The sequence below is a fragment of the Pseudophryne corroboree genome, chromosome 3, assembly GCF_028390025.1.
Source record: "Pseudophryne corroboree isolate aPseCor3 chromosome 3, aPseCor3.hap2, whole genome shotgun sequence".
Classification (NCBI taxonomy): Eukaryota; Metazoa; Chordata; class Amphibia; order Anura; family Myobatrachidae; genus Pseudophryne; species Pseudophryne corroboree.
Window position 1 is genome coordinate 192032129 of NC_086446.1, and position 19868 is coordinate 192051996.

The 19868-nt window shown below is 43.6% G+C and overlaps 1 protein-coding gene and 1 long non-coding RNA gene across 5 annotated transcripts in view; one reads left to right on the forward strand and one right to left on the reverse strand.

Annotated features, from left to right (window-relative positions):
• The window catches only part of LOC135055093 (heparan-alpha-glucosaminide N-acetyltransferase-like), a 1318407-nt gene that overhangs the window by 1056039 nt on the left and 242500 nt on the right, over positions 1–19868 (forward strand). For all 3 annotated transcript variants that reach the window (XM_063958741.1, XM_063958739.1, XM_063958740.1), the window contains exon 15: positions 16187–16264. In XM_063958741.1, the coding sequence (XP_063814811.1) occupies positions 16187–16264 (78 nt within the window). The remainder of the gene's footprint in view (positions 1–16186; positions 16265–19868) is intronic.
• The window catches only part of LOC135055094 (uncharacterized), a 32781-nt gene continuing 29014 nt past the window's right edge, over positions 16102–19868 (reverse strand). For both annotated transcript variants that reach the window (XR_010243644.1, XR_010243645.1), the window contains exon 4: positions 16102–16361. This is a non-coding gene — a long non-coding RNA (uncharacterized LOC135055094). The remainder of the gene's footprint in view (positions 16362–19868) is intronic.

A 19868-nucleotide genomic window follows, 5' to 3' on the forward strand; every position in this document is an offset into this window, starting at 1 on the left:
AGGTTGTCAGTTGTGTGCCTCTTATGGAAAGCGGTGATACAAAGCGTAGCCTGCCTAGGAACGAGTTGGTGTTTGCGAGATGCTGCTACTGGTGCCGCCGCTGCTGTTCTTGCTGCGGGAGGCAATACATCTACCCAGTGGGCTGTCACAGTCATATAGTCCTGAGTCTGCCCTGCTCCACTTGTCCACATGTCCGTGGTTAAGTTGACATTGGGTACAACTGCATTTTTTAGGACACTGGTGACTCTTTTCTGACGTCTGTGTACATTTTCGGTATCGCCTGCCTAGAGAAATGGAACCTAGATGGTATTTGGTACCGGGGACACAGTACCTCAATCAATTCTCTAGTTCCCTGTGAATTAACGGTGGATATCGGAAACACGTTTTTCACCACCCAGGCTGCCAAGGCCTGAGTTATCCGCTTTGCAGCAAGATGACTGCTGTGATATTTCATCTTCCTCACAAAGGACTGTTGGACAGTCAATTGCTTACTGGAAGTAGTACAAGTGGTCTTCCGACTTCCCCTCTGGGATGACGATTGACTCCCAGCAGCAACAACAGCAGCGCCAGCAGCAGTAGGCGTTACACTCAAAGATGCATCGGAGGAATCCCAGGCAGGAGAGGACTCGTCAGACTTGACAGTGACATGGCCTGCAGGACTATTGGCTTTCCTGTCTAAGGAGGAAATTGACACTGAGGGAGTTGGTGGTGTGGTTTGCAGGAGCTTGGTTACAAGAGGAAGGGATTTAGTTGGCAGTGGACTGCTTCCACTCTCACCCAAAGTTTTTGAACTTGTCAATGACTTCTGATGAATGCGCTCCAGGTGACGTATAATGGAGGATGTTCCTAGGTGGTTAACGTCCTTACCCCTACTTATTACAGCTTGATAAAGGCAACACACGGCTTGACACCAGTTGTCCGCATTTCTGTTGAAATAATTCCACACCGAAGAGGTGGGGTTTTTTTGTAATTTGACCAGGCATGTCAATGGCCATATTCGTCCCACTGACAACAGGTGTCTCCCCGGGTGCCTGACTTAAACAAACCAGCTCACCATCAGAATCCTCCTTGTCAATTTCCTCCCCAGCGCCAGCAACACCCATATCCTCATCCTGGTGTACTTCAACAGTGACATCTTCAATTTGAACTGGACTGCGGGTGCTCCTTCCAGCACTTGCAGGGGGCGTGCAAATGGTGGAAGGCGCCACCTGTTCCCGTCCAGTGTTGGGAAGGTCAGGCATCGCAACCGACACAATTGAACTCTCCTTGGGGATTTGTGATTTAGAAGAACGCACAGTTCTTTGCTGTGCTTTTGCCAGCTTAAGTCTTTTCATTTTTCTAGTGGGAGGATGAGTGCTTCCATCCTCATGTGAAGCTGACCCACTAGTCATGAGGAACATAGGAGAGGGCCTCAGCCGTTCATTGCCACTCCGTGTCGTAAATGGCATATTGGCAAGTTTATGCTTCTCCTCAGACGCTTTTAATTTAGATATTTGGGTCATTTTACTGAACTTTTGTTTTTTGGATTTTACATGCTCTCTACTATGACATTGGGCATCGGCCTTGGCAGACGACGTTGATGGCATTTTATCATCTCGGCCATGGCTAGTGGCAGCAGCTTCAGCACGAGGTGGAAGTGGATCTTGATCTTTCCCTATTTTACCCTCCACATTTTGGTTCTCCATATTTTAATGTGTGGAATTATATGCCAGTAATATATCAATAGCAATGGCCTACTACTATATATACTACGCACAAAAACTTAAATGCACCACAGGTATGGATGGATAGTATACTTGACGACACAGAGGTAGGTAGAGCAATGGCCTACTGTACCGTACTGCTATATATTATATACTGGTGGTCAGCAAAATTATGCACTGTCCTACTACTGTATATATATACTGCGCACAAAAACTTAAATGCACCACAGGTATGGATGGATAGTTTACTTGACGACACAGAGGTAGGTAGAGCAGTGGCCTACTGTACTGTACTGCTATATATTATGTACTGGTGGTCAGCAAAATTATGCACTGTCCTACTACTATATACTGCGCACAAAAACTTAAATGCACCACAGGTATGGATGGATAGTATACTTGACGACACAGAGGTAGGTAGAGCAGTGGCCTACTGTACCATACTGCTATATATTATATACTGGTGGTCAGCAAAATTATGCACTGTCCTACTACTGTATATATATACTGCGCACAAAAACTTAAATGCACCACAGGTATGGATGGATAGTATACTTGACGACACAGAGGTAGGTAGAGCAGTGGCCTACTGTACCGTACTGCAATATATTATATACTGGTGGTCAGCAAAATGATGCACTGTCCTACTACTATATATATACTGCGCACAAAAACTTAAATGCACCACAGGTATGGATGGATAGTATATTTGACGACACAGAGGTAGGTAGAGCAGTGGACTACTGTACCGTACTGATATAATTCTGGTGGTCACTGGTCAGCAAAATTCTGCACTGTCCTACTATATACTACAATGCAGCACAGATATGGAGCGTTTTTCACGCAGAGAACGTATAATACTGGTGGTCACTGGTCAGCAAAACTCTGCACTGTCCTCCTACTATATAATACTGGTGGTCCCCAGTCCCCTCAATAAAGCACACTGAGCACAGATATTTGCAGCACACTGAGCACAGATATGGAGCGTTTTTTAGGCAGAGAACGTATAATACTGGTGGTCACTGGTCAGCAAAACTCTGCACTGTCCTCCTACTATATAATACTGGTGGTCCCCAGTCCCCACAATAAAGCACACTAAGCACAGATATTTGCAGCACACTGAGCACAGATATGGAGCGTTTTTCAGGCAGAGAACGTAGATATTTGCAGCACACTGAGCACAGATATTTGCAGCACACTGAACACAGAAACTGAGAGAACGCCAGCCACGTCCTCTCACTATCATCTCCAATGCACGAGTGAAAAATGGCGGCGACGCGCGGCTCCTTATATAGAATACGAATCTCGCGAGAATCCGACAGCGGGATGATGATGTTTGGGCGCGCTCGGGTTAACCGAGCAAGGCGGGAGGATCCAAGTCTGCTCGGAACCGTGCCAAAATGGGTGAAGTTCGGGGGGGTTCGGATCCCGAGGAACCGAACCCGTTCATCACTAATATATATATATATATACATACACATATATATACATACACATATATATATATATATATATATATATATATATATATACTGTATGTGTGTGTGTAATACGTTGTACAAGTAATACACACCCATTTATAGACCACTGCAGGAAAATACATTTGGACACAAATCCCCCTAATACCACATTCATGCACTTAACTTGAGAGCTTGTTGTTATTCAGTTACAATAGCCTTTTTTAAATAACACATTTCAATATACTGCCATACCCAGGATTCAAACCTATAACCTGTTGAAATCTAATCAAACAGCCTACTCATTGAGCTATTTAATCCTGCATAAGAACTATGAACACTGGCCCTCATTCCGAGTCGTTCGCTCGGTAAATTTCTACGCATTGCAGTGATTTTCCGCTTAGTGCGCATGCGCAATATCCGCACTGCGACTGCGCCAAGTAATTTTGCTATGAAGATAGTATTTTTATTCACGGCTTTTTCTTCGCTCCGGCGATCGTAGTGTGATTGACAGGAAATGGGTGTTACTGGGCGGAAACAGGCCGTTTTAAGGGCGTGTGGGAAAAAATGCTACCGTTTACGGAAAAAACGCGGGAGTGGCTGGAGAAACGGGGGAGTGTCTGAGCGAACGCTGGGTGTGTTTGTGACGTCAAACCAGGAACGACAAGCACTGAACTGATCGCAGATGCCGAGTAAGTCAGAAGCTACTCTGAAACTGCTAAGAAGTTTGTAATCGCAATATTGCGAATACATCGTTCGCAATTTTAAGAAGCTAAGATTCACTCCCAGTAGGCGGCGGCTTAGCGTGTGCAATACTGCTAAAATCGCCTTGCGAGCGAACAACTCGGAATGACCTCCACTATACGAAGCTACTGGTACTTTGTAAAAACACAATCAGCATTGCAATTGAGTAGATCTATGTAGTATGCAGCCACACATCCAGTCTCTTGCAGCCACACACTACATAGATCTGCTCAGCCGCAATGCTGATAATTTTTTCACAAAGTACAAGATAAGCTACAAATAGTTAGATTTCTCTAGCTTAGAATTATCTACCCTTTCTATGCAAGGGCAGATAGCTCAATGAATAAATTGTCTGACTGCAATGCCACAGGAAATGGGTTTGAATCCCGGGTATATCAGCATCTTGAAATAAAGGACATGGCCCTATGTGGGCACTGCTATTATGTAGTGTTAGGACTGCTGATATCAGAGAAGCCGTGAAGTGGCTCAGTAGCTAAACATGCGTTTGCAAACATGTGTGACCAATTCTCTGAATTTCTATTACCAGATAGGTTCCGGTATGGTTACAGGTCTCTGTCTGCTGAATAAAGGACAGTGTCACTGAATAACAAAGAAATCTCAAGTTGAGTTCATGAATGCTGTATAGGTATTAGCGACAGAAGGGGTCAGGGACAGTCAGAAGATGCTGGGCTTCAATAAGGTGGGAAGTTGAAAATGAAAGTAATTAAAACGGATAATTGACAAGTGCCGCCAACAGCGCCCCATACCCTGCATCGCTATGTGCGCTGCCCCTTCCCACACACCTAGTTACGGCCCTGAGTCACATGCCGGGAGAAGTGTATTAAAAAGTGGGTGTTCCGGGGCAGTGACAGAGAGGTGGGATAGCGCACGCACGGACATGGTCAGTGTTATGGGTGTTTTAAAGGAACGTCTGTGCATTTGCCTACACAGATGTTTGACTGCTCACATAAGTGCCCATATTCGGACGGAGAAACTGCACCTGCCAAAGGGCTGGTGCAAGTTTCAATGATGCAATTGATGGTGGGCATCTAAGGACGCACCAGCTGGTATTCCTGCTTGCATGGATGGGTCTCAGTCCTTGCACATTCGTACACAAGGGAAGGTCTTTGTAGCGTAATTTGCATCAGGTCGCAGACGGGCCAATAGATGCTTTTGCAGGAGCTTCTGTGAATCAGAGCCTGTTCAGCATACTGTACTCAATAATTCCCTAATCTCCTCCTGTATGCCCACCAGTCCACACATTAATTATCTAGATAAAATAAACACCAAGACTTTCCCATATATTGTTTCTAAAAATGTATCAATAATTCATAACGTTCATTTCCTGCTGATTTATTTTCTATTACAGTACTTCATGCTATTTAGCTGCTTTTCTGGATTCAGAAGGCATCCAGCCACCTCCCTGTCACATATTGCTATCTCCCTGCTCTGATTACATCTCCATCCTGATGCCTGTAACATAGTTATACAATAACACTCTGATCTTATCCTCTAGGGCTAATGGGTAACAGCTTTTAGTTGATTTTTTTTCTCTCTCTCTCCCTCCTGGCTGAATGATGATACATTTAAGCCAGTGTGCACATGCTTCTTTGTTGAGCCATTAACCGCTCAATTAGACTATTAGCCTATTTTTAGTGCCATGAAGGACTACCTCCTTATCAGAATTGAAGAAGCAGTAATTGTATTTGGCCCATCAATGGGCTCCTGGACTGTCATGGGAATTCTTTCACAAGTCTGGAGAATATTGGCTAAGTAGAAGGTTAACATGTTCATTACTAAGACCGCTTCCCACCTTTCAGCAGGGTGTAGTACGAGTGGCCGGCGATCGGACTCCCGGCGCCCAGCTTACTGGCGCTAGGATCCTGACCGCCGGCATGCTGGCAGCGGGGCGAGCGCAATTGAGCCCCTTGCGGACTCACTGCGCTCGCCACGCTGCGGGCACAGTGGCGCGCTATGCGCTCCATGCTATTTATTCTCCCTCCAGGGGGTCGTGGACCCCCAAGAGGGAGAATAGTTGTCAGTATGCCGGGTGCCGGGATTCCGGCACTGGTGTGCTGAGCGACGGGATCCCAACAGCCGGAATACTGAATACCACCTGTTCATGGTGTAGTATGAGTGGCCAGCGATTGGGCTCCCGGCGCACAGCTTAGAAGGTTAACATGTTCATTACTGAGACCGATTCCCACCGTTCAGCAGGGTGTAGTATGAGTAGCCGGCGATCGGGCTCCCGGCGCCCAGCTTACTAGCGCCGGGATCCCGACTGCTGGCATGCCGTCAGCGGGGTGAGCGCAATTGAGCCCTTTGCGGGTTTACTGCGCTCGCCATGCAGCAGGCACGGTGGCGCGCTACACGCTATTTATTCTCCCTCCAGGGGGGTCGTGGACCCCCAAGAGGGAGAATAGTTGTCGGGGTGTCGGGATTCCGGCGCCGGTATACTGAATACCACCTGTTCAACAAAGTATACTTGTATATTATAAGGATAAGGAGTCACTTACTGGGAAATAAAAAGGATATTACAAGTTACCGAAGAGTACCATAACTATATCATAGCACAATGTCTTACCATTTAGAGTAGAAGGTACAATGTACTGTATGTCATATTGTAAATAATGAGGAAATCTTTCATCGCTGAATAGTTCTGTGGCCACAGAAAGGGATGAGGCCATAAACGTATTTTATCCAGATCTTAACGTTAACTCTTAACGTATCCTATACATAAATAATACTGTACTTTGCAATCGGGTGGATTATTCTTTATAGTACATAATATTTCTTCGTTTCTGTGTATGTTTACCTTCTTCTCCCACATAATAATGCAACTACAGTCAGTACGCATGCTTACTGGAGAGTGTCAGTAAGGCAAAATCTCTACATGAATGCTAAAGGGATAACATTAGCGCTCATGCTGCTTACAAATAGTATTTAAGTGGTATATAGCTTTATATTTTTAATATATATGCTCACACCCCATATTGTATATTAATTTCATGATAACTAATGAGTGACCTGTAGGATCTGTTAGTGTCCTATACCAAGGAGATTTATATGGTTTGCCGACATTCACATTGTGGACTGTGTAATGTTGAGCACAGTATGCAGTCACCGTACTAATGCTAGTTAAAGCATCATAACCGTGTTTGCTGTGTAACTTTAAGCATGATGATTAAAGTCATAGTGTTGATCCGGTTACAACGTTTTACTTAACATTAGTGCTGTCTTGGCTTACTGTCTTCTGTCAAAGTCGAAAAATATCCTCTTACACATGCCTTGTACTAACCCCATGCACATGCCCGCTGCGCGTGCACACGCTCTGCCGTGCGTACGCATATTCGCACTTTGCGTAAAGGAGCTTCTACGGCCGTGCGCTTTGGCGCGTGGTATGCGCATTTACGGTAGAGTTTGTGAGCGTCTAGCGGGCGACTCGATCGCAACATATTTAACCTATATAGTGTGTTTTATAGATAATATTCCCCTAAAACAATGTCAGCAAGTATGTTTGGTGTAAATGGTTCCTGGAACAGAGAGATTCCTCTTTACATGATAGGAAGGGTCAGATAAAGGTTGAAAGGTGGTGTCTAGTATCCAGCTGTAGGGTATTTTAAGGGTAATATTCCTATGATAGTTAGGAAAGATTCGCATATTCCTGCGCATAGTTATGCGCATAAGTAGAAAATAGATATAAAATTCTATTTAAAATATATTACAAATGGGGAGATGATGAGAATGGAATTCACACATAAATTTCCCACAGACTGAGATACAATGGCCTTATTTACACTAAGCTTTGAGATTCTACGAAGAGGGCCTACGCCTTTGTTTATGAATAGGGCCAGGTTTCTCTCCAGAATAATGAGTGCTGAGTTGCCATTGTCTCAACTGAAAGAGACATAAACAAGCGTGAACAATATCTAGGAACAGAGTTTGTTTGGAAGATCCAAAACAATAGCTTTCCACAATATAACCAGACAGAGAGGAATTTAGAATACTAACAAGTCCTAGCCATCGCCCACTTCTTGAACTAACCAATGATCCCCGGTGCAGTACATGTCCCACCCCCTAACCAATGGAAAGAGAGCACACAGTGTCTATTGTATTATGTCTTGAGCTAGTGAATAAATATAGCTTGCAACAGGCTTTGACACACAAGACTCTCTCCAAAAGGCTTTCTTTGTGAATGCTGAGGGCTGGATCCAGGACGCGCTTGCGAATCATTCCCACGTGTGTAAGTTTCTCTGTAGCCATTTTGTTATCCTCTGTGTTTGCCATTTGTTCTCATTGTGTACTCATTCTGTTTTCTTGTGTTTGCGATCGTTCGCTATTGTTCATATTTTTCTCGTTATTCTGTTTAGATTTTATGTTAGTTTTGTCGTGTATAAGCTGTACTGTTTTTCCCCTTTTTACTCAAATAGAATTATCCACTGGGTGTTAGAGCCTAAGTGGTTTTTGTATCCTAACCAGGTCTTGTGTTTTCACTAGTTACTGTAAAGGGTTTTCTGAGCGTCTCAATCGCTCAAGCAGCTTCTCATACAATCAAGGTTAATAAGCATTACATCGTTATAGTATTTCATTGCCAAGGTTTAAAGTGTAAAGCATACCCTTAAGGTGTGTGGTTACTAAGGGTTACTGTGTAACATTCTGTGAGCGTGCGTGTCGCTTGTGCGTCGCGCCCACGGCCTAGCGTCTGCTACGCTAGGTGCGTACCCTAACGGTACTCTGTGCGCCAATAGCGTACTTAGTCCATAATAGAATATAGCTTAATGTTTTTAGGTAATAACTGACTTTGTCACTTCCTTAATACACTGCAGACACTGTGATTGTCGACATTTGTAATGGTGGATAATAAACTTCCTCCCGTACTAAGTGTGTAAAAGCTAGAGATAAGCGGGTCCGGTTCCCTGAGACCCACCCGAACATTCCAATCCGAGGCGGGATCCGAGTCTGGCTCAGGTTTCCCCGCCTAACTCGGATCCCAAAACGAGGCAAAACTTCATCCCCCCGCTGTCGGAATCTTGCAGATTATAGATTCTATATAGGTCCATGGTGATTGGCGTTTTTTCACCCGGCTTTGGGGCTTATATTGAGTGGACGTGTCCGTGCTGTGTCAGTCCAGGTGTGCTGTGTTGTCCGTCAAGGGATGCTGCTGTGTCCTCCAGGGGTTCTTTGTCCATCCATAAAGGGGCTGCTGTGTCCTCTAGGGGTGCTCTTCTGCACCAGTTTAAACAAAATAAAAGGTAAATATATAATTAAAAAAAAAGTTTTTGGTGCTAAACCTCAGTGTACTATACCGCAGACCGCAGTGTAGTCATACACATATTGTGACACTGTAGATGGAACTGAACTGCAGTGTAATATATATTCTGACTTATACACGTATTGTGTGACATTGTAGATGAAAGTAAACCACAGCGTTATATTGTTATTTCTAAATAATACATTAATAAAGATGTTGTGTGACACTTTAGGTGGAAGTGAACTGCAGTGAAATATATATTCTGACTCATACAAGTATTGTGTGACACTGTAGGTGGTTCTTTTTTTGTACATATTGTGATGTTGATAGAGGATGAACAATTGAGAGGAGAGCAGGAAGCACATACTAGTGCTGCAGCTGCTGCCAAAAGTCATGACGATACAAGTCTGTCAGCATTATCTACTAAGGCCGATGCCCAAGAGCATAGAGGGCTAAATCAGGGCAAGAAGCAATTTAATTTTACAATGGTAAAGAAAGAAAAAACATCAAAAGAAGAATTAGCTGCAGAGAAACATGAAATTGGCAATATGCCATTCATAACACAAAGTGGCAAGGAAAGACTCAGGTCTTGGCCTTTTAGTGGTGGTTCTGCAACTGTCAGTGAGGCATCTTCTTCTGCATCTCATGATGATGCAAGAACTTTTCACTCAGAGTCTAGAGGAGGTCTCAAACCCGTAAGGCAGTAGAAAAAAATTGTGCATTCAGAACCTTCTCATATTCCGGAGGCACATTTAGTGGTGTCCACGTTAGCTATGTGTGAATCTGACATTTCTCATACTGTCCTCATGTAGAAGCCTCTTTCACTTCCTTCCACCATTTCTGCACCATCTGCACATGCGGGGCGAACTACAAGTAAAGATGGTGATGATGAGGGCATAATAGAAATTGAGGATTTGTGTGTAGAAGTGGAACAGGATGAGGGGGATATGTGTGTACTATTATCTGAAACTGAGGATGTTGATGATGTTGTTTGTGTAAGTTATCCACCAGTGGCTGCAGTTCTTGTCTGTGATAAATCCAAACTACAGTATTGTGATGCCTGGGTATAACACCAAAAAAGCTACCTCTTCGGTGTGGGATTATTTTTACGAAAATCCTGACAATGTTTGTGAAGGTATCTGCTCTATTTGTGAGGCCAACGTGATTAGAGGTAGCCATCTAGGCAATTCCTCCATGTTACGTAATTTGTGCTGAGTTCATGAAATTTATTTTACAAGATTATAATGTAATTAACACCCTCAGCATCAGCCTCCTTATTAGTGGTCGGAGGTAGTCCTTCCAAAAAAATGTTTTGTGGGGGCCCAAACAAAGCAAGCACTTAAGCCACAAAAGTGTCAGTCCCTGTCACTGAAGTGCTTGGTTTGTTAAACTGTACATGCCCTTTGTAATATCCAACATAAGGGTGGGAGGGAGGCCCAAGGACATTTCCATCTTGCACCACTTTTCATTTCTGCACTGCTGTGTGGCAATGTTTCATAGGTGTGCTATAAACTGCCATGTGTTTGGGCAACTGCTCTGACTGCTAGTAACCATCCTGGCTCGCTGAATCCTTTGGTCTAAAACTGGATGAAAACAATATTGTGAGCTGTGAGATGTTCAGAATTGACTGGAAATTAATGTTATTGAGGTTAATAATACTATAGGAACAAAAATAGGCCCAAATTCTGTGATTTTAGCTGTTTTTATGTTGTTGTTGTTTTTTACAAAAATGCAGATCTAAAACCAAAACACACAAGGGCAGTTTTGCCAAAACCAAATACAGATCCAAAACACAAGGGAGATACAGATCCAAAACGAAAATACGGGGGTTGGCTCACATCTTTAATAAAACCTTACAGATTGAATTTGCAAGACTCCTTGCGTGTGTACCTTCTGAGTAATGATTACTGCAAGCTAGTACACATATGAAAATGGTTGCTGCAAGTGGTTATGCAGTATATATTATCTTAATATTACTATACATCCTTTACATACTCTATTTTTATTTAGTGTTCCGTAGAAAACAGGAAATACCACTTTAACACCCACTAACATGGACAATTACCCAAGTTTTGCCATTCTAATTAATGCCCCACAATTACTGGCCCCCCAAAGCTATTGCCCTATACAGCTGCCTCATTTACCTGCACACTTCTGGCACCACAACAGTTACTACAGTATACAGTATGATGATGTTCTGTGCTTAGGCAAGTGCACTTAAGACCTTAGACCTATACTGTGGCTACCCAAGCTCTTTCTAATACCATAAGGAATGTGGTCATTTTACACAGGGGCTTCTTGTGGGACTGCAGTGCGAGATTTATAGAATATTGCTATTGTATTTTTACATGTAATGTTTTACACATTTTCATTACAATACCTGGGAAGTTGTAATAATACTTGTCCTTCATTTTGAACTTAAGCCTAAAGCAGCTGATTTGTAATTGCCATACAGTTTGTCTTCTTGCATATTTTGTTGTGTATTTTTTGGGGATACTATTCTTGCATTTGGTTATTCCCTAAAATATCATAACCCTGCTGTGTGCTGCAGTACAAATACCTGTATATTATATGTGAAGCTACGTGTCTCACATGTGGATGTTAGTTGCAGTTTCCATATGGATACATGCATATCCCGGCGGATGGGATGCCGGCGGTCATATGCATCCCGAAGCAGAGAATCCCGATGGGTCAGTTAAGTATGTTTACCATCCCTCCTTTTCCCCCTAACCCTCCCTTCCCTCGGCCAAACCTTATGCCCCTGTCCCCGTCCCCGTCGCTTAACCCTAACCCTCCCTGGTGGTGCCTAAACCTAACTGTCCCTTCCCCGCAGCCTAACCCTCTCCTCGCAGCCTAAACCTAACCGCCGCTTACCAATCAGGAGTCCCAGCAGAGGTCGATTGGGATTCCGGCGTTCGGGATCCTGGCGCCCGCATTTTGATCCATGTCGGGATACGCCGGTATCCTGAATGGATCCCTTTCCATGTGTTTGGGAGATCATTAATAATTGTTTAGGCTTCCCCAGTGTATTCACTGACGCTAAACGCAGGTGACTGGAGCAGACTGCATTAGAAAAACCACAATATTGCAACACAGGTCCACAGTGTGGGTGTGGTGCCATTGAATATAGTAGTTAATGTTTCCACCTACATTTTCATACATTCAGGTAAATTTACTAAGATGGGCGTTCTATTTAAGATGGGATGTTGCCCATAGCAACCAATCCGATTCCAGGTATTATCTTCTAGAATACGCCAGATAAATGAAAAGTAGAATCTAATTGGTTGCTATGGGCAACATCCCATCTTAAATAGAAGTTCCATCTTAGTAAATTGACCACATTATTTAGAACTGTAATGTAACACTCAATATTCACACCGGCGGATCTGTGGATTTATACCTTTGATACAAACAATTTTGTGCCTAGAAATTTTTATTTACTTAGTGTCGGGTTGTAAATCCCAGAGCTTGTATAATCACGTTTATGCCTGATCTTAAATAGGGAAATTCTTTTACTAACCGTGTCTTGCTAGTAACATCATTGCCATTTCGGACATAAAACACAACCATAAGCACCATGTTTTATAACCCATCGCTTAGTAAATAAACCCCTAGCCCATAATCCTTATCTAAACCAGATTTATTTTAATGAAGAAGAAGTCCTTTGAAGACATAGTTCAGGGCTGTGAGATTTCCAGGTTGCTGTATTATTTATTTATTATTTCCTACGTGTTCTGCACTAAACAGAAGGTCTGGATACTTTACCAATAATTGATATTGGCTTCAAGTGTTTTTACAGAGGTTTGTAACTGGAAACCTGATCTTTAGCATATTGCAGAACAAATGTGTATGCATTAGATATGTGCAAAGGAAAATAAATCCCACTTAAGTAAGTGAATAACAAAATATTGGTGTTAAAATGCATTACAGGGGAAGGTTCTACAGTGGAAACATCTCAAATGTGGTGTAGAAACAAATAAATATCAAAGTATATGCAGAAGCAGCACCAGCGAGACCTGTGTATGAAGTATAAACTACAGATCAGTGACGTTAGCGAGAACACAAGATGGTCATAAAAGAAAACTAAAACATGCAAATTGTATTTAATGCAAGATTAAATAATTATGATGAGGAAAAAAATATAATGAGAGCATGTACAGACTACAGAGGGCCTGTTTTAGAGATGTACGTGAACCCAATGGTTTCCATTGCTAGTGCAGGTGTAGTAGGTTTGTAGGGTTAAGAATATAAGAGAACCCTGGCGCTAATCCTCCTGATATAGGTTATACCCCAATAACCAAAATGATAGCGCTAAATATAGAGAGGTAGATCAGATGGGTGCGCTTGTGCAGACAATTGTAACTACAGTATAGTAGAGCTGGTGGAAGACAGTCAAAATATTACTTCCCTTTGAAGGTAATGTCTGTTCCTGTGGTACTCCATATATCTCTCAACATATGTGTACATAGTGTTTCATGACATATGGAAACACAAGAAAATAGAGAACATAGTGTCATCCATAACACAATTTTATTCTCTACAAGGATGCAGTCAAATCAGTATGGTCAGCAATATAAGTAAGCAAGGTGGAGGTTTGCCAGATTCCTGATTAGAATATGGAATTTGTACCGAAACCATTGGCAGCAGGTGGCAGGAGTGTCTGTCATCCTGTATACACATTTGAGGAAGACCAAGCTTCCAGTGGAAGAGAGGGCCCAAAGACTGATTCTGGAGCCTGTATTTATAATACATCCATTTGGCAAATCTCCACCTTGCTTACTTATATTGCTGACCATATTGATTTGACTGCAGCCTTGTAGAGAATAAAATTGTGTTATGGATTACATTATGTTCTCTATTTGCTTATGTCTCCATATGTCATGAAACACTTTGTACACATATGTTGAGAGATATATGGAGTACCACAGGAACAGACTTAGCTTCAAAGGGAAGTAATATTATGACTTGCTTACACCAGCTCCGCTATATTTACAATTGTCTACACAAGCACACCTATCTGATCTACCTCTCCAAGGCTGTAACTAGAGAAGCCAATCCCGGGCCATATTTTTCAATCCCGGGTATCGGGATTGAAAAATAGCCAATCCTGGGATTCCTGGGATACCCAGGATTGGCTTTTAACTATGTGGTCGCCCCCTCTCACCGCCCCGCCCACCCCGCACAAATAACTAACCAGATACCGCAGGTGGGTTGGTGGGAAACTCCCCAGCCTCTCTCTCTGATCTCACGCTGTGCTGGGGAGCCGGAAGAAGGAAGCCGGGCAGCGTCTGAGTGGCCTGTGGACACTCAGTGCTGATCCCTTAATCCCCGGGATTGGACTATGCCGCTGTAATTTATAAAAAAAAGGGGAACTCTACCTGCCGTATTGTGTTTTAAAGCCGCCAGAAAATATGTACTTTAGTAAATTTCTCCCATGATGTCACTAGTTAGTAGCCCACCTTATTACTCTTACCGAACAGAAAAGTCATTTTGACAATATAGGGATCTATTTACTATGAGTCGGGTACTAAATCCTGGCACTTCCTGATTTAGATAAGGATTAGAGACTTTGTTGTTTATTTACAAAGAGTCAGGTTGTAAAACCCGGTGCTTATAATTGTGTATATGCCTGAAATATAAGCAGGCAATGATTTTACTAGCATAACACAACTAGTAATAATTGCTCTTTTAAATTTCGAGCATAAACACGATCGGAAGTGCTGGGTTTTAAACCCTAATGCTTACCATAGACTTTGTGTAATATAGGTAGTAGTAAAACTTTAAACAGAGAATGTTGAGTTGACGAACCACTGTCGAAAAGTCATGTTTGACATATTCCTCATACTCCTTACGCCAATATATTTCAATATATTTTTAATGATGTTGGAAAACTTATTACCATAAATCATACCTCCCAACATTCTTGAATACCAAATTTGAGCTCAAATAGGCTATGGGGCGTATGCAATTAGTTCCGATTACATTTCGACCGATGGTGCGGCAGCCGGCGGGTGACTGCGCAGCGTGACCTCCAAGTCAGAGGTCACGCTGCGCAGGAGGAGGAGGGAGCCGGGCAGCGTTAAGAGTTGCGCTGTGGCTGCGCAGAGGGAGCCGGGCAGCGTTGAGCAGCATTAAAGGGCCACCTGATCCCTCAATCCCCGGGATTGGAGCCTCCAATCCCGGGATTGAATCCCGGCCTATTTTTGGCCTAAATCCCGGGATCCCGCACCCTAGTCTCTAGTGTTCTTAGGACACCAGTGGACATCATGGAGCCAGGATACATTGCTCTTAACTGCGTTCATGGGAGATGATAGCAGCAATAGTGGTTGCTAAAATAGGGATCTGCTTATGCATTGTACGTTTATAGAAATGCCGTGTTACTGTTCTGTCCCCAGACAACCCTGGGTGCAACTTGCTGCAGTTTTGGTATCTCCAGTATTTAAAGTCAATAGAGTGCAATCCTTATAGTTATTAATAAATCATTATTTGGAATTGAACGCTGCATTGATCACCAGTAAGTATAAGTCATTGTTTCTCCTATCTATGCTTCAATTCTAAATAGACAAATTATTAGCTGAGATTGTAATGATTTCTAAACAAAATATATAATACATATTCCCTATAGGTTGCATATGAAAGAAAATTCAAAAATATAATAAAGGTCATAATAGTGTTTTTTTTACCTGATAGAGGTGTGAGGTATGTGATTACCAGGACAAGGCGTTATAAATACACCAGGCATTTATCGGGAAACACAAGTGTGTATACTTACTGCACAGCCAGAGACAACATAGAGATAATTAGAAAAGCATAGTATTAGTAGTACATTTTAAAGTCACGTTGCCCTATTTGTGTAATACAATACAGTAATGAAGAGTCATACACATAAGAGAATAGTGTCTTGACTGTTTTTAATAAAAGCAAATGTCGCTTTGTCAATGCTGTGTAAAATGTAATTAAATGCAATGGAAATTGATTATTGATCCTGTGCTGTTTGGAAAAAATAATGTCTTTTATATTTTGATTTTCAGGCCGGGAAGATTATTCTTTGTTACCGCAAGTCCCCACACAAGATATTAAAGCGATTTCTGCTCTGGAGTATCTTGCTGGTGAGTTCTTCTTGTATTCTTGTCATTTCACATGATATAATATTATTCAGCAGCTCTCCTTAATACAAGCATCAGTAACCCTGAGGATTAACATCTCCTAATAAGATGGAAAAACAAGATAAAGATGGCCAAATTAGAGTCATCCATGGCAATGGACCAGTACCATTGTTTTTGTCTGAACTAAGAAAGGTTGGGTAAACCCCATGCCCAGATGTGTGTCATCAAACTCCATACACATTGGCTGTTTGTGAGAATCTGTTAAGACTTCTGTCTTCCAACTAGTCTTTACCATTTTAGTTTGTAACTTAACGCTAATGTGTACAATCTCACTTTCACCGATACATATATACCCCTCTTGTTACACGCTGGACTGCCGGTGCAGCTTATCAGGTCTGACATGGTGTGGGTGATGCCTCTTCGCTGTAAGCCCAGCATGTCTCTTGCCCCCCTGTTCTGTAGGTCCTGGCAGAGCTGTGGTCTACACATGTGAGCTGCCATCTTGGTTCCTCTTTCATCTCGCTTCTGGACATTTCCCCTTTAAAATCTCTGGTCATGTAACAGGTTCTGACCAATATTATGGACTCTGGCATTTGTTGCATAAAACTTCCTAGTTCTAGCAATCATTGCAGTTTGTTCCTGTGGTTCCAACTTCAGTTTATCATTCCTGTAATCTCCTTGTGTCTCAGTGTCAGTCCTCAGTGCCTCCTATTCAGTGCCTCATGCCTCACTGCTCCATTCAAGCCACACAGAGTCTTCCTTACCATCTCTTCTCAAACCAGTCTCACCCTATGCTACCTTTGAGGGCTACGACCAGCAAGCTCCCAGCAGTGAAGTACATGCCACCTCAGTTTTTAGTGAAACTGTTAAATACATTAGCATACCTCCCAACATGACCTTCTCCAGGAGGGACACAATGCTCTGCATCTGGACTTTTCTCTTAATGTATGATTGCCATCACCTGTTTTGAACAGGTTAATGGATAAGAAAGGCGTTTCAGCACAGGTGATGGCAATCATAAATTAAGAGGGAAGTCCAGGAGCAGATAATTCTGTCCCTCCTGGAGAGGGTTACGTTGGGAGGTATGCATTAGGCTCTGTGCCTCTAGGTTAGTAGTGCCAAATTGGGGTAGATCGGCACAGGATCCTCCAAATCTATTGCACAGTGTGACACCTGTCACAAACTATCTGTTTATAGCCCTACAGGCTATAAATAATAAAATTACAACATGTGCATATATGAAGGAGATTTAAATAAATACATTTTGGACTACTCCAGTAACCCCAGGGCCATTGTAACACCAAGCACAATTCTTTTTCTCCCACAAAATTTTGTGAACAGGGTCTAGAAATGTTAGAAATAAAATATTCATATTAAATACTGGAAAATGCTCATTAGATCAGCGTTTCCCAACTGCAGTCCCCAGGGACCCCTAACAGTGCATGTTTTACAGATCTCTTCAGTATCACAAAGGAAATAATTAGCTCCACCTGTGGATCTTTTATAAAGTGTCAGCCAGTAATGAATACACCTGTGCACCAACTAGGAGATCTGTAAAACATGCACTGTTAGGGGTCCCTGAGGACACCTGGAGTTGGGACACATTGTATTAGATAGAGAAATCCTATAAACAACAACAACAAAAAAAGAAACACACTAAACTAAAAGAATAGAGGAAAAATATTTTTTTCTCTTACGTCCTAGAGGATGCTGGAGTCCACATTAGTACCATAGGGTATAGACGGGCCCACTAGGAGCCACTGGCACTTTAAGAGTTTGAGAGTGTGGACTGGCTCCTCCCTCTATGCACCTTCTACCAGACTCAGTTTAGAAAATGTGCGTGGAGGAGCCGGACACAGCTAGGAGAGCTCTCCAGAGTTTTTCTAGTAAAAGTTTTTTTTAGCGTTTATTATTTTACAGGGAGGCTGCTGGCAACAGCCTGCCTGCAGCAAGGGACTAAGGCGGGGAGTAGTGTCCGCCCTGCGGGGTTTGAGCCTCTATCTCCGCTGACAGGACACTGAGCTCCTGAGGGTGCTGATCGTTAGCCGCTCCAGGCGACCACTTACTCCCGCAGCATGCCGCCACCCCCTTACAAAGCCAGAAGACTTTGGTGGCGAGTGAGTCACCAGCCCCCCTGGCAAGCGGGGAGCCAGTGTGAAGATGGTGGCAACAGGGTAGGGAGCGCAGTACTAACTGCGCTCCGGGGCTCAGCGGTACATAGTGCGGCACTGTGAGGGGCGCCCTGAGTCAGCGCCTATGCCCTACAACTGGTCAGCAAGCCTGTCAGGGTTCACGGATTGCTGCCAGCAGAAATCCTCAGATCAAGAAGCAGGGGGGGAGCTTCTCCTCAGAGCGGACCCAGCAGCGTTCAGCGCCATTTTCCTGCCTGCAGTTCCTGTACAACAGACGCCGACAGTGAGAGCTGTCCCTCCAAGCAACTCCAGCTATCCTGTGCGGTACCAGGGGGTTGTAGAAGGGGGGTGGGGAGTCTGTGTAAAGTCTGTGTAGTCTGTTAAGGTACACAGACAGCGCTGGTAGTTTAATTAGTTCTACCTCATAAAACGCTGTGTGTGGGTTGGCTCCAATATCTGTGTCTCTCTGTGGCATTCTTGGGGGGAAACTGTCTGGCATTTCCCTTTGTGTGTGTGGTGTTTAATATCTCACATAGCCATGTCTAGGGACTCTGGGTCATATGCTGCAGAAGATGTTTCCTCTCAGGAGGGATCCATTTCCATGTACACAGGATTGTAATGCTTTGTCTCAGATCCCTATTGTTGAACCTGAGTGGTTAACTTCTATCAAAGGAATGATCTCTCAGATCTCTAGTACAGTAGCTAATACTGAGACTGAAACTCAGGTGTTGAAAAAGTCTATGGCAGTTTGGCTAGGCTCTGGGGGTCATTCCGACCCGATCGCACGCAGTGGTTTATCGCTGCAGTGCGAACAGGTCAGGAATGCGCATGCACAGCGGCCGCAGTGCGCGTGTGCGACGTTGCCCGGTGACAGGGGTCGCCAGGTTACGTTACGTCCTACGATGGAAGCGGTCGCAGAGCCGACCGCAAAGAAGATTGACAGAAAGAAGGCGTACCTGGGCGGATCTGGACCGTTGGAGACCGTTTTCGGGGAGTGGTAAGGAAAATGCTGGCGTGTCCAGCAGAACGGAGGGCGGATGTCTGACGTCAAAGCCGGCTCCAGCATCGCAGAGATCGTCGCACAGGGTAAGTAGGTATAGGGCTGGTCTTGTTCTGCTTGAAATTTTTTTAGCTTAGCAGGGCTGCACAAGCGATCGCAGCCCTGCTAAGCTAAAATACACTCTCCCATAGGCGTGTACTAGTGGATCGCAGCAGCAGCAAAAAGTTACTGACTGCGATCAACTCGGAATGACAAGTTGCTAAATCCCCCAGCATGTTCCCACAGAAACGTGCATTTGCCCAAATTATGCAAGATGACACGGATACCGATTCTGATACTGCAGACGGTGATGGGGATGTGCTGAGGGGGGCGGCATCCCTTGCTAAGGGGGTGCAGCTCATGATTGAGGCCATTAGAGATATGTTAAACATTAATGACACCACACCTGAGCAGGTTGAGGAGGCTACTTCACTTA